The sequence below is a fragment of the Mustela putorius genome, unplaced genomic scaffold (assembly GCF_011764305.1).
Source record: "Mustela putorius furo isolate JIRA1106 unplaced genomic scaffold, ASM1176430v1.1 tig00003869_pilon_pilon_pilon, whole genome shotgun sequence".
Classification (NCBI taxonomy): Eukaryota; Metazoa; Chordata; class Mammalia; order Carnivora; family Mustelidae; genus Mustela; species Mustela putorius.
The window spans coordinates 13203542-13218713 of record NW_025422021.1 but is presented as its reverse complement, the minus strand read 5'-3'; the positions used below and the strand labels follow the sequence as shown (position 1 = coordinate 13218713).

At 42.8% G+C, this 15172-nt stretch overlaps 1 protein-coding gene across 2 annotated transcripts in view; it reads right to left on the bottom strand.

The window, feature by feature from the left end:
• The window catches only part of STK39 (serine/threonine kinase 39), a 297979-nt gene that overhangs the window by 189515 nt on the left and 93292 nt on the right, over positions 1–15172 (bottom strand). For both annotated transcript variants that reach the window (XM_045066931.1, XM_045066932.1), the window contains exons 6-8: positions 5855–5964; positions 5513–5614; positions 3322–3455 (exon numbers count right to left, since the gene is read on the bottom strand). In XM_045066931.1, the coding sequence (XP_044922866.1) occupies positions 3322–3455; positions 5513–5614; positions 5855–5964 (346 nt within the window). The remainder of the gene's footprint in view (positions 1–3321; positions 3456–5512; positions 5615–5854; positions 5965–15172) is intronic.

Sequence of the window (15172 nt, the reverse complement as noted above, 5' to 3'; positions counted from 1 at the left end):
TCAATCCCACCACACTGAGATCATGATCTAAGCCAAAACCAAAAGCCAGACACTCAACTGACCGAGTCACCCAGGCGCAGCAGTGCTATCTCTTTAAGTGTGTGATTGTATTCTATCCTCATGACAATCCTATGAAGCAGGTGTTATTAGGCCCATTTTACAGATAAGGAAACTAAGTCATGTAGACAATGATATAGTAGAGCTAGGAATCTCACTCTGATTTATCTAACCCTAAGAAGATGGGACCTTTCAAGTACGGATTAAAAGAGGGTGGAAGGGGGACAGAGGCAGAGAAAGAACGTTTGGACAACAGAAGCAAAGACAGAGAAGACAGGAAATATTCACGGTTTCTTTCAGATTTGTGTAGCAATTAAATGTTCACTTATTTAGTAATGAATACATATTTTGAAACTGCATGCTATATTAAAAAATTCAATAGTTTTTTTTTTCATTCTCATATTTCATGAATTTTTTTTTGCCTCAAAAGAAGACATACAAGTGGCCAACAGACACATGAAAAGATGCTCAACATCACTCATCATCATAGAAACGCAAATCAAAACCACAATGAAAGGGATGCCTGGCTGGCTCAATCAGTAGAACATGTGACCCTTGTTCTCAGGATTGTGAGTTCAAGCCCCACGCTGGGGGACAGTTTACTTAAAAATATAAATTTAATTTAATTGAAAAAAAAACACACAAAGAAGTATCACCTTACACCTGTCAGAATGGCTAGCCACAAATATAAGAAACAAATGTGGAAAAGGATGTGGAGAGAAAGGAATCCTCGTGCTCTGTTAATGGGAATCCAAATTGGTGCAGCCACAGTGGAAAACAATGTGGAAGATCCTCAAAATTGAAAAATAGAATTACCATATGATCCAGTAATTCCACTACCAGGTATGTACCTAAAGAAAATACTAATCCAAAAAGACAGATGAACACCCCTATTTTTATTGTAGCATTATTTACAATAGCCAAGATGGGGAAGCAACTCAAGTGTCCACTGACAGATGAATGGAGAAAGAAGATGCGGGACGTATATACAATGGAATATACTCAGTCATAAAAAGGAATGCGATTATGCCATTTGCAACAATGTGGATGGACCTAGAGGATATAATGCTAAGTGAAAAAAGCCAGACAGAGAATGACAAATACCATATGATTTCACTCGTAAGTGGAATTTAAGAAACAAAACAAACAAACAAAACACACTCTTAAATATAGAGAATAAACTGGTGGTTACCAGAGGGGAGGTTCATCGGGGTGGGTGAAATAGCTGTAGGTTGTACACCTGAAACTAATAGAACACTGTAGGGTAATTACACTTCAATTTTTTAAAAAATAGTCCCAAGAATTTGCACCACTAATACTCTGTTTGTTATAGAAGACAATTGTGCAATAGTGAGATTAGATTATGTTATAATGAAAATATCTGAAAGAAGTCCTTAAACTAGTAATACTTTGTAAATCAACAAGTTACTAAGAGAGCACTCTGAGGGGAAGAATTTTTAAGAATTCAAATATATGGTGCACGACTCTTTTCAAGAATTTTTTTGGAGGGGTGGAGTGGTAGGAACCTGACATTCAAGCGCATATAATAAATAACTCCTGGAAAGACTTTCAAAATTATTAAGAAATAAGGACAATTTATTAAATACAATGTATGATAATCTAGTTTATTCTGACTGATTTACAAATTCCTAAAGAGATCTATTGTCCTATCATTAGTACACCAGCAATTTGCCCCACAGTTTTTCCAGAAGGGCTAGAAATGAGTGACATTATACATCATCACCACTACGTGGGATCTCAACTAGTTTGAAAATCCCAGAGACCATCAGACACAACCCAGAGCTAACTGGGAAGACAGGTACCTCTCTCAACGGGCTCTGGAGGATGGAACTATTTCCTTGGTGATGCCAAAAATTTATGTTTGGAGACAACACCAGCTACAAAGGTAAGACAAGCAAGTGTTGCAGGACAAAATGAGAACCCAAGAGCATCTTCACCCAATAGAGGTGTGAAGAAGTAACCTCAATGAAAGCTCAGTATAACTTCAGAAGAAAAACAAGCCCTAAAAATCCAATAAGATGTTTAAGCAGAAACAGCCTGATGGTGTGACAAAACGATGATCCCTTTTACAATAAACAATAAATAAATAAATAAAGATGCTTGACAGCAGTCTTTCAACCTAGCCCCACAAGGAAGGTTGACTGATTTAGAGAAGATTCAAGGCAAACTCAGTAAACTGTAAGGGGATGAAGCGAGCAGCTACAATGAATGGGTTAAAATAATGAAAACTCTGTTTAATCTAGAGAAGGGCCACCCACTGAAACAGCAGATTACGGTGTAAAAAGAAAAGACTTAAGTTTCATAAAGCATTTAAGAAGACCAGAATCCCTCCAAAATCAGGTCCTTCCCTGAAAAGGAAAGCTTCAGGAAAGAAGTCAGTGTTTTGTGTCTTCAAATACAAGTATCAAATCAAACCCTTGGGTGGGTAAGGTGGCCAGTGACTCCCCAGGTCTGTGGTCTACGCTGATGGTACACTAGGGCTTCACCACGCAACCAACTCCACAAAGGGACTCTACCCAGGCAAAGCCTGTGTGGCTCACGTCGTTAACATTGTTCTTTAAGCGATACAAGACACGGGGCTACATTATCACTAGCTGGGGTATTTCAAAGTCACAGATATTAAGAAAAAAGAAACACGCTCCAAAAACAGACACGCACGCTACAAAGCAGGGCAATAACCCAAGAATAAAGAGGAAACAGGCACGTTAATTTCAAACCATTTGCTTCTGTTTATATGATTAATGTTTCTAATGCAAAATTCTTAATCTTCTTTACTGATAATCTTTCAAACAGCACAACTTGTTCTGCAACGAAGAGGAAGCTCATGCAAAATTCAATAGCTCTGCCTGGTTTAGACTGGAGCTAGCAGGATATTCAAGCCCTGAGAGGTCAGCTCAACCTACACAGTGCAGAACATTAGCTCAGCTTCTGAGTGCACTGCTGCCAATGTCTTCTGATTTCTGTTTTACTTCATTTCCTTTGATGACAGAGCCCACACCTAACAAACACAGTGAATCTCATTAGCACTCAAAATTTTCCTCTGCCTCTCCCTCCTCCTCACTCCTCTCCTACTCCACCCCACCCCGTCCTCCACGAACAGGTTGGAAGCCAGGGGCCAGAGCAGGATTTTCCCTGGACTAGAAGTACCTTTCGGGTGTCCTCACACAGCCTTTTCCCGGCCACAATCAAAGCTTTGTTGTGTTTCAAACCAGATCATTAACTCATCCGCCAGGTTTGACGTACCTTTTCGAAGGGTCTTTCTGAAGACACAGTGAAAGTAATTTCCTAAAGGACTTGCCGTATTTTTTCATCATTTCCTTATCCTCTACTCCTGTTTCTAAAGTGGGTGGGTCATTTTGCAAAGTCAGCATTAACACCTGCAGCAGAAACAAACACAAAGAATGTCAGTACAGCCGCTGCTACAGTCGTGTCTTCACATTTCACCAACACATAAGACGCCATCTTGGATGAGGAGCTGGTTCTAACCTTCCAGAAAGTGTGTACTGAAAGTCCTCATTTCCTTTCGCAAATCTGTTCATGGGCCCTTTCACCTTTTTTGTTATTCCATTGACAGAACTTACAAAATCTGTTCTGTGGGTGAAGAAAAATGTCCCCAGAGTGGCCGGGACAGAACTTTTGGGAACTGGCTTTCAGACAGCCTCGAGGAGCACGTAGCTCCAGCACAGGCTTCGTGAAGGCTGGGGCTCAGGCTGGGAAAGTGGGGTAGAGGGAGGCCCAGAGCAGCCATGAACGGTCATGAGTACAGGTCATTCATAAGTAAGGAACCGCCCGTACTCAAGGCTTCTGCTGACATGCTGCCAACCCTAAAAATAAAGCCACAGCATCCCAGAAGGTAACACATGATTTCCTTTTTTCAATGAGCAAACCTACAGAATATTGCTTAAAGGCTGCTGAAAGCTAGCCAGAATACGAGTTACTAAAAACCATAACCAGAGCCAAATGGCCACGCTACTTCTTCCAGAAGGGGACAAAATGACATAAAAATATAGCTTCAAATCAAAAAAGGGTAAAAATTCCATTCATTCACATCAAAATTACTTGTTTAAGAAAAAAGAGTAGAACTTGTAGTAAACTATTGACCTATAAAAGAAATAAACCTCATTAATGCATAAAATGGCCTTAATTGATGCAAATGTGATACATGCCAGGACTCCTTTCAAACACTTTCAGATGTGTGAAGAGATGAAGGACTAAAGTGACAGTTCATGGTTTGTGGAGGATAACAGCAAACAGAAGAAAGTGGGCGAGCTGTGAAGTCCCAGTGGAGCCCCACAGGACGTCAGGCTGGGGTTAGCACTGGGACTTTGGATTCGGGTGGGAAACAAGCAGGGGTCGGGAAAGGAAGAAATCAAGAAATAAGAAAAAATAATGCAGAAAAACTGGATGGAAGCAATAATCTTCCAAGTTGTTTGTGTTTTTTCTCTGCAAGGGCAGTTCAACTGTTTACACCTCAACTTTGAATTCTCTGCTAATAAAAGGAGGTATATATACACACACACACCCCCTAATCTTAAGAATGTTAAAAATATGTACATAAATACAGAGAGAAAAGAGCAATGTACTAAACTCTGCTAAGATCTTAACAGGGATTGTCTGTGGTTAATGAGATTATGAATGATTTATTTTCTTCTTGATTCTTATTTGGACTTCCAAATTTTCTCATAAGAACATATTAACTTTTTAATCAGTGAAATTATTGAACTTTGTTTATCCTTGGGTTTTTCTTAACCCTCCTAAATTTTTCCAGTATTTTCCTAGGAAAATGGTGAAACAAACAAAGACTGTATTCTCTAAAATACCTCCATCATTTCTAGCCACTATTTCAGCCCCCAAACAAAATCTAATTGGGTCCATCAGCCCTGCTACCCCCATCTCAGAATAAGTGAAATAATAACATAGGGCAGTTCAAAGAATTACAAAGATCAGAAAACACCACCCAAATATAGGTTATTGCCTGAAAACACTGGGCTCCCTTATTTCAGATTAGTCACCAACATGACACAGTGAACACGGGGGTGAAATGTTACAGATCATTTAAAAAAAAAAAATGGGAGAATCCATCTGCAAAGGCAACATCAATATAATCCAATTTTAGATCTTCCTTGGGGGTCAGGGGTCTTTAGCTATCAAAAGAGTAGTGACCAGCATTTGTCCCAGTTCTCAACCTCCACCGCCCAAAGTGATCGCAGTCCTCAGACAGATCTCTGCTAAGAACGTATAGCGAGCTTCTAAGCTGGGAGCTCTACCACTTTTGTCCTATTCTGTCCACATCAGACAACATTTAAACTTGGCTGTGTTCCTCCATTAATTCTCCTCAGGTCTAAGAGAAAAATGACTATGTTTAAGAGAATTACAGAACAGATTCCGTTAAATCCTATTTCAAGCCCGACATATGATTCCCAATAGTAATTACTTTCATAGGAGGGTATTTGTGATAAGGTGCTGCTCCTGTTGCTAATTCAATGGCAGTTATTCCAAAACTCCACATGTCAGCCTTGAAGTCATAGCCTCTCACCTAAGAACAGAAAGAGGAAAAAACATAATTATACAGTAGGCCTGTCATTCCCCCCCAGGAAGTCCATATTATGCTGGAGATCTACGGCAGGGATGCACAACTTTGATATTATTTTGATAAGGGCCAGCAGTTGAGAGCTAAATCTTAGTTGAAAGGGGCATTCTAGTAAAATGACTGACTTGAGTGAAATGTTAATATATTTAATGATACAAGGCTTCCTTTTTTTTTTTTTTTTTTTACCTGTTCCATGACTTCAGGGGCCATCCAACATGGAGTACCAACAAATGTTTTTCTTACTTTATTCCGGGTAACATCACCTCCTGTTGCTAGGAATGCACTTACCCCAAAATCTAAAAGAAAAAAAAAAGTCACCCTTATTTGATATAAGACATTATTGCTTACACATTCTGACTTTATACACCTCTCTTTTCCTGTCCAGTGATGATGAATTGTTCCAAACACCATGGAGCCCTCTCTGGGTCACACCAAGGCAGTTCCGCCACCAGCCATCCTACACTTTAGAGAACGCCATCACGGGTGATGGGTCAGCAAGCTCACCAGTCCAGAAACTTATCGTATCAAATTATATTTTGGACCAAAAAGGTATCAAAGTCCTAACTAACCACAAGGGATTATAACAATAAAATAAAAATGTGTTCTCAGAGCCCTAAATAGAAAGGATCATAGCTTTTAGAGTCATTTCAACAAATCATTTCTAAGAATAGCACTGGAAGCAGTAAAACCAGTATGTGATGCGGTTTCTTTTTAATGTGTTTCTTTTATTATCATTTTTCCAGCATCTTTAATTTAATCATCAATGTTTGGGGAATGGATTTTTTTTTTTAAAGGTGGCTTGGGGAAGGGTGAAATAGAAGGGATTAAGACTACATTTATGGTGATGAGCACTCAGTAATGTAGAGAATTGCCAAATCATTATATTGTACACCTGAAACTAACACAACACTGTATGTTAATTATAATTCAATAAAAAGATTTCAATAAAGGATAAATAACATTCATTTTCCACATTCCCATGGCATTGCTTAAAGGGTGCTGACAACTTAGGCAAAATCGTAACAGTAAATCCATGAACCCAAGTACATCAAGCCAACGTGTCCAGGTTTGTACATATGTAGCAATCAACACAAAGGAAAAGCTCAGTCAGCAAAGACTGGTTTTTGTTTTTGGTTTTTTTCTCAATATTTGCTTTCTGGATAATTTTCATAGGTATAGGTACAATGGTTTGTAGAATGAAATAATACTCTTCTTGACATCCATTACATATGAGAAACTCTTTTGGCAGGAAGACGAATTAGGCATACCGTATACACAGGCCCATGTGTATTTAGGCAAAAATGATGTTCTTTTGTGACCACAGAGAAGAAATACCCAGTGATTATTAATGCACGTGTTTCTGTGTAGATTTTTATTAAAAGTTAAAATCAGTTAATAAGTTAAGGTACCAACCACTTAGGGCTAGAACAGACCTCCCAGCAAGAGCCAACTCAAGGACAGCTCAATAGTAATTGGGTAAATGGTAATTAAAAAAGGTTGTCAATGCCTCTAATTGCTGCAGCAGACTAGCCTGAGCCCCTTCAAATTGCTCTCCTATATTCCTCCCTTGCTGGTTCCCTTTGATGACTTGCCAGGATGACAGCAATTACCAAAGAACAACATCAAGCACAAACCAAGGTCAAAATGTATTAGCATTTGCTTTAGGTCTTCAATATTAAGTTATGTGGTAACACTGTAACCAGTTCCCTGAGTTGAAATATGTTGACTGTTTCGTTTTATTTACATTTAAATTTACTCAACTCCCAGCAGGATTTCAACTACAAGTAAAAGGAATAAAAATTGACAAATGGAGTCTTTGTTCCAACTGCTCCTCTCATGATGATACTGAGCTAAAGCATATTTTGAAAGTGCTATATAATTTAATTTGCACATATGTGCCAAATTCTAAAACTCTGAATTCTTATATTTCGGTCAGAAAAATGAAGGCTTGTGAAAAGAAATCTCTAGAACCAGTAAACCAATCTCCTGTGGGTAGGAGCAAATAAAATTCATGTTCTTACAAAAGAGCTACGTGAATTAAATTTTTTGTAAGCATCTACTATATTTGGCTAGAGGAAAAGACAGTACAATCGGCTTTGAAAAATGTTAATTTCAACTTAATTTGTATTTCTGAAAATGTCAACAATGAAGTCAACATTCCATTTCTAGTAAAATAATTTTGTAACGAGGGTCCATGGGTGGCTCAGTCAGTGAAGTCTGCTTTTAGGCTCTCTGATCACAATCCTGGGGTTCAGGGATCGAGCCCCACATAGGGCTCTCTGCTCAGTGGAGAACCCGCTTCTCTTCCTCTGCCCCTTGCTCAGGCACATGCATGCCTGTGCTTCCTCTTCTCTTTCTCAAATAAATAAAATCTTTAAAAAAAATTTTTTTTGTAACAAGATAATACTAAGTACATAACATCTGTAAATAGTTAAGAATATGGGTAGAAGTTGCTTTTTTATAAAAGCAGTTAAAATTCTATACCCCAATCTCTCCTAAAAGATATAACCCAGATAAAAATCCATAGTTAACATCAAATACTTTAATTCCTTAAAAATACCATAGGATTACATTAGACCCTTTTTAAAGCTGCAAAAACAGCTGAAAAAAAAAAAAAAGATGTAGAGTTGCCATTTATTATGGACAATACCCCTTCAATATATCCTGTAAGATTCACATATTTATTCCTAGCCTCCACTTAGAACACTCACTTTAAAGTCATAAACAGATGGTTAAATGTCTTTAAAGCTCAGAATAAAAATTCCAGAAGCAGAAAACGCCAATCCTAACATGTACTCACCCTTATGAATCCAGAGTAAATACACAGTTGGCTCTTATGGATTGCCAATGTGTATCCAGAAAGATTTATATGTACTGAGACAACACTTTGACCAAAGTACATAGGGTACCTGTGTAAAAAGGAAAACTGCCCTATTCTGTCAAGACAGCATGCGTAAGTGAGAATGGGGAGAGGGTATGGGGACATAGCCACTGAAAAGAGTCCTTGTTTCCTAAGAGGGACGTCTATACGGCGAAGGGAGTGCAACCAGATACACTTGGGTCAGAAACCATGAATGTTTCTCTGGCCACACGGAATCAAAGGCTCCACACAGAGTTAGCCGGCCATCTTCCTGCGTCCGGGAATAACTGCATCTCAAACCAGAAAGAACCCTGTCAGCCTAAGAGCTGAAAGGCTCCCTCACATCTTTGAATCCAGCCACTTTGCAGCAGCCTCCAAAACCCCCACCCTCCTCTGGCTTTCTCCAGGACCATGCCCTGGCCACCAGGCCTTCCTCGGTCACACACCTGACCTCCCCCTCAAACGGCCTTCAAGGCCTCCTCCTCCCCAGGATAGAGTCAAAAATCCCTCAGGACAACCCGTAAACCTGACTTCCCTTTTTTCCTCTCCCTCCTCAGCGGTCCCTACTCTCAAATCTAGACCTGGAGCCTCCCCCTGCTGAAGGACTCACGGTTTCTTCCCCAGCTCCATCACCAGGCCTGCCCTCCTTACCCCAGCACTCTCCCCACCCCCGCCACCGCCACCGTCCCTCACAGTCTGCCTGTGCCCCTGAGGCTCTGTGGTGGCCCAGGGACGCTGTTCCCTCCACGGAGAGCGATGCGGGCTGCAGAGGACATTAGCACACCCCTATGAAGAACAGAAGCACCTCTGGCATTCCGAGTCTGGGCACTGTGGGGCTTTTTCACAGTCACCTTTGTGTTGAGGTACAGTTAGACTGATGTGCACCCAACACCACTGCCTCATTTGTGGTGTGTGATTAAGTCACCTTGAGAATGGTCTTACTTGTAGGCACATGAATGCCAGGCCCCAGGACAGATCTGGAGGTTTGCAGTACAGCCACCTGTATGGACAGTCTCACATGCTGCACCCAGTGTCCCCATGGATCAGGCTGAGGCCATGACGCTCCCCAGCCATGTGAGGCTACCAAACCTTCAACCGGGTCTTCTTGGCCTCTGTTTCCTGACCAGCTTTCTCAGGTTCTGCTTATCTTCATATGATGTTCATATTGATAACACCTTCCTGCTTCTTTCCACCATGTGTAAATCTGCTTTCCGATAAATGTGAGGTAGATCCATAAGCTCCTAGTCTCTGCCTCTGAACTGGAGTGAGAGGATAACCATAAACATTTTTACAAATTATGAGAAAGATAGGTTTCCTGACCTTTAAGTGTTGACCAGCAAGGAGACGGAGGCCAGGAAACAACGAACAGAGCAACATTGTGCTGTGTAGACAGAGGAGCAAGGGCAGTAACAGTCATGACAGGTTCCACCCCCCACTGGGGCCTCAGACCTGGCCTTGGAGAAGAGGTTAAGACCTGGAGAGGCAAGCCTCAAAGGACACAGCATTCCAGACAGAGAAACAGCCTCAGCAAAGCACAAGTGTGGAGCCAAGAAGAAAAAGGGTATGACAGCTGCTGGGGTCAAACCCTCAAATACCTCCAGAGGCCAGGCAGCAATAAAGGAGGGACAGTCTTGAAAAGAATCAGCACAGTCTGAACCATTAAAGGGCTCTTGAGGCTTAATATCGGCACAGGGGGCGCTAGGCCCTCCCTCCTCAGGAGCCCCTTCTCAGTGCAGGTCCCTGCTATTCCACTGGAAAAGAAAGTCACCGTAGAGGAATAGGGTCTGGCACGGCCTAGGTCCCCACTTTCCCAGAGCAAGCAAGCAAATATCAAGATCTTTACGTAAAACCTCTCCTTTCTATTGTTGTTGGCAACAAATTCGCTTACAAAAAAAAAGGAAAGGCAAAATAAAGCAATGACGCCTCTCCGGTTTAGCCTGCAAACCAATCTCCCAAGCTGCTATCAGGCCTAAAAGTCACCTATACTGTAACACACACCATATGCAATATTATATTTGTGAGACCTAAGTGCTCAACTGGCATTCTGACCCAGAGCACCCAGCGCCAGAACGTTCTGGTCGCATTTGATATGCCGGATGCAGCTGCTCATGCTCACAGTATTTCTATTATCTCTAAGTATAAATAAGTATGAGTCAGGTGAAGGCCCTAAAGGGGCTATTATTGGAGGATAATAATGCCGGTCACCTGTTGGCAGGCGTGAGGCATGTGAGAAACAGGCCCTTCTCAGAAAAAAGTAGTCAGTGCACAGAGAACAGCTAAAATATTTACCTGAACTCGCCGCTCTTGTGCAAATAGAAAGAATCCAGCCAAACCCAGAAGTAAGCTAAATCCCTCCCCAGTCCTAGGTCTAGTTCGATTCTAGAAGCCAAGTGCACATGTACCAGAAAATTGCATCTGGAATTTTGGCAAGTCTGCTTTAAGTGACTTTTCCACTCATCTAGATGGGCAGAGCAGAAACTTCCTTGAGCCTACAGAACAAAGCATGAGAACTCTTTAGGGGTTTGCTTGCTAACGAAGGGCAAAACCTGGTCTGGAACTTGACTTCCGTAAAACCTGGGAGTGGCACTGCAGGTAAAGAACCAGCCCTAACCTTAACCTGCCCCCAAATCCACAGCAGCTCCTCACACCTAGGAGGAGGGACCCAAGTTGCAGATGAGAAACCAGCTCAGGTTAATTCAACACTTGACTAGAGAATAATGGAATCAACATGTGATGGCTCGGAGCTTCCTAAAACCTATTCAAAACAGGCTACAACAGATCAGATCCCTTCGGACCTGCCAACATCTGGCTGGGGGTCCTGGGGAGCAGGGACCCTCTGGCAGGTCCTTGCTTGAACCCATCTCTTTTCCCCAGTGGCCACGGTCTAGAAAAGCAGGGAAGCAGCAAGACTGTGGAGGAGCCCAGCCACAGAATCTAAGAACCAGGGAAAGGAAGCTGAGCCTGACCCCCTCGGCCGCCCAACTACCATGGCACTCGTTCTAGCCAAAGAGGAAATTTTGGAAAAGGACTCACACAGTGATGTTCAGGAGCTAAATCAACAGAGCCTGTATCTTTAGAGAGACTCTGGAAATGGAAAGGATTAGACAAGCTCTTAGGAAAATACGATGATTTAGTGGCTATTGGAGTTGAAGAAGAGGAAGGAATTAAAAAGATTAAATGTCTTGCCAAAGACCACATAGCAAGTTATCAAGGGTCTGGAGAAAACCCACAGCCCTTCACAGAGGAGTCAGCCAGTTAGCCCTGGTGTCCATTTTGAGAAAATTCAGTGTATTTTTCCGTACTGAAAAGGACACGCAAGATGAATAATGGGGTTAAGACTCCACAACTCCTGAGCTCTTCCCTCAGTCAGGCTCAAGTTGTGATTACCCAACACAGAGAAGCTTGTTGGAGGTTCCCTGGTTAAACCGAAATGTCATATTTACATCATCAAAACAATCCCTTCACAATTTGGGTGGACTACCAGGGTTTGTTTTGTTTTGTTTTTTCATTTATTTATTTTCTCACAAGAGGCTCTTAAGACTTTACAGACAAAATTGAAGTGTGCTTCCAAACACCCAGGAACATTTTCAGGGCTGCCAGCTGGACATCCAGACTTCCTGAGTCCCACAGGTTTCCTTAAAACGCCATGCCACCAATGTTGGATGAATAAAGAAGCATGTAAAGAAGTGCTATGATTTCAATAATGCCAACTATATAACTGTGGGTATAAAACAGAAGCAAGTATTTTCTTAACAGAGTAGACTACAGAAAGTTGTTTTGTTTTAAACACTGTACTGAGTTCTTACTATGTTGCTTTTATAAAAGGAGTGCCAGCGGTAGAGCACCCTACTTACAGTTTCAGAAGCTCAGGATGTTCCCCTAGTAACCCCTAGCCCGGGGTGCCTGGTTGGCTCCGTCTTTAAGTGTCTGCCTTTGGCTCAGGTCATGATCCCAGGGTCCTGGGATGGAGCCCCGCATCGGGCTCCCTGCTCCCCAGGAAGCCTGCTTCTCCCTCTCCTTCTCCGACTCCCACTCCCCGTTTGTGTTCCCTCTCTCATTGTCTCTCTCTGTCAAACAAATAAATAAGACCTAAAAAAATAAAGTACAGAACATATTAAAAAAAAAAAACCAAAAACAAAAAGAAAACTTTAACCCTGTGGGTTTAGACACCAGGGGGCTTCTAGAACTTTGATTTAGACACAACCCTGGCCTTCTGGTGAGAGCTAAGGTGGGAACATGGGATATTGATTTAAATGACAACATTACATGGCTTCAACAGCAAGAATGGAAGAAAGACATTAATGTGTCCAGCCTCCGGTCCTCAGAACCAAAGGCGTGGTCCTCAGCTTGCTGGCAACTCCTAGACAGACTTTCCCCGCTGGCTTTCTTGGTCAAGGGAAGGAAACTATACTGACCAGGTCAGGAAAGGCTTTAGCAGCTACAGAATCAAAAGCACCCCTCTTCCAACTGCAATCCTGCGTATTCCATCCAGATTCATCTTCCTTGAGTCCAGGTCTGACCGCAGCCCTCTCGGGTCACAATCTCTCCTGGACAAGGCAACTGGAGAATGCCACCGCAGTCCATCCGGTCTGCCCACGTGGTCACATCCAACTGTGATGCCTCTCCAGTGGTCACGTGCTCTGGCAGAATGTTTTTAGCCTAACTGACCAAATCGCTGTTTCTCAATTTCAATTTTTTAATGTACGTTTACATGCCTTTCCACCAGCTTTTCTGTTTGTTGCATTTTTGTTTATAAATCAAATAGGAATGACTTTTCCCTCTCCAGGAGCCCTGCCATCTTCAGAGTGCCATCAGCTCTCCGGGCACTGAGAGCCAGAACTGAGTGGAACTGGGGAGGGTGGTCCCCTCGGGGCTGCTGAGAACCCTTGCAAACTCAGGCAGCGCTGACTTGGGGGTGGCTGAGGGGATGCCTCCAGTCCAACGCCCCTCTGGGTACCTGTGCCATGCTCAGCAGAACACAGCTAACCCAGAGCAAGAAGCAGGGCCCGGATCCCAGGGGGCCAGGTGAAGATGGGGCAAGACCCCGGACGGTAGCTGCCAACACTCCCTGGGCTTGTCCCCTTCCTGAAATAACACCACCTTGCTCACAGGAGTAGTTGTCTCGCTATTCTGATAGTGGTGTTTCAGAGCACCATGAATGGAACCAAATTCTTTAGAGGCCAAATGGTGACACACTTGGCGTGGGATACAAGGCCCCTACTCAGAGGCGTCCTCTGAGGTCCTGACCATTTCCAGCAAGTCTCCCACCAACAATCCCTGAAACTAAGAGGAAGAGAAGTAGCATCAAAGAAGGACACAGTGAGTACCAAGGAGCACCATTTCCACCCCAAGGAGGCACTCTGGAATCAAACAGGCCTGTTGGTGATCCCAACTACACTCCCTCCTCATTTACTTAACTGCTCCCAGCAACGGTTTCACAAGCTATAAAATGGGGATCTCAAAACGTATATAGTAGATTCTCAATAACAGTCCTTGTTGGCTATCTACCCAACATCCACAACCATCCATTCTTCTCTGCCAGAATCCTGATTTTTGTTTGCCAGGACTCAGGGGATTAATTGTGCTCTAAGCCCATCGTGGTATTTGGTTCCTCTTACCCATGAAGGATCTGAGGGTCTGCCCTAATCCTGGCCCATAAGATCCAAGGTGCGTACAGTGCAAGCTCTTGCATGGAAATCCTTTGCCTATATAGGAGAACCACCGTACAAGGCTCTCGTACTGCCCGTGCCCCAGCCTGTTGAGGGCACTGTCACTGAGGATGAGATGCTGGGAGTGAGCAGCCCAAGGGGACAGGCTCTGGCCAACATACTGAGATGCAGAACAGAAAGCAGGATTGAGCCACATGACCTCTGGGATATCGCTGGGCTTCTGCACCAACCCTGGAACCAAATGCCCCAGACTTCTGCTATGTGAGATAATTAAATGTCCTTATTGCTTAATCTCCTGCCCATCAAGCACTCTGACATTTATACCCAAAGGCTTCTTAACTCTGCAGTCACCGGCCTTTCCCCAGGCCCACCTTGTTTATTCATGATTCCTGACCACTAAGGGTTAACCATTGCATCAGAGGCTAAAGGCACTGTAATCCCCCAAAGGACTCGGTAAAATCAGCAAGAAAACAATTTAGCACACAGTGCAATTCTAGAGTTTTAAACAGCTCTAGTATTAAGCATGACTTTTAATGCCAGGGGCACAAATCAAAACAAATAAATGTACAGGCATCTGGCGGGGAGTGAGGGGGAGGCCACCACAAGAAGAGTTTAATTCACTTTTTTTGCCAATAGTTTCTGTTTCGAGCTACACTTACATAAACCTTCCAGAAACAGAACAATACATTTCTAAGAAAATGAGAGAAAGAAGTATCTTTGACTTTTGCTATTCAGAAGTGGGGTCCACAGACCAGGATCGTCAGTATCACTGAGTCAGCATCTGCCATGTAGCCAAAACCCTAGCTGATGGGACACACAAGGAAGTTGGAGAAGAACTGCTCAAGGGTATGGCCTTCCTCACAGCTGCTGTGGCCTGATTTGGTGTGACTGCATGATCTCAAAGTGTGGCCAACGCCATGGCTTCCCTCTCTCACCTCTTAGATGCAGAGAACTCCAGTAGTGGAGAGAGAGCAG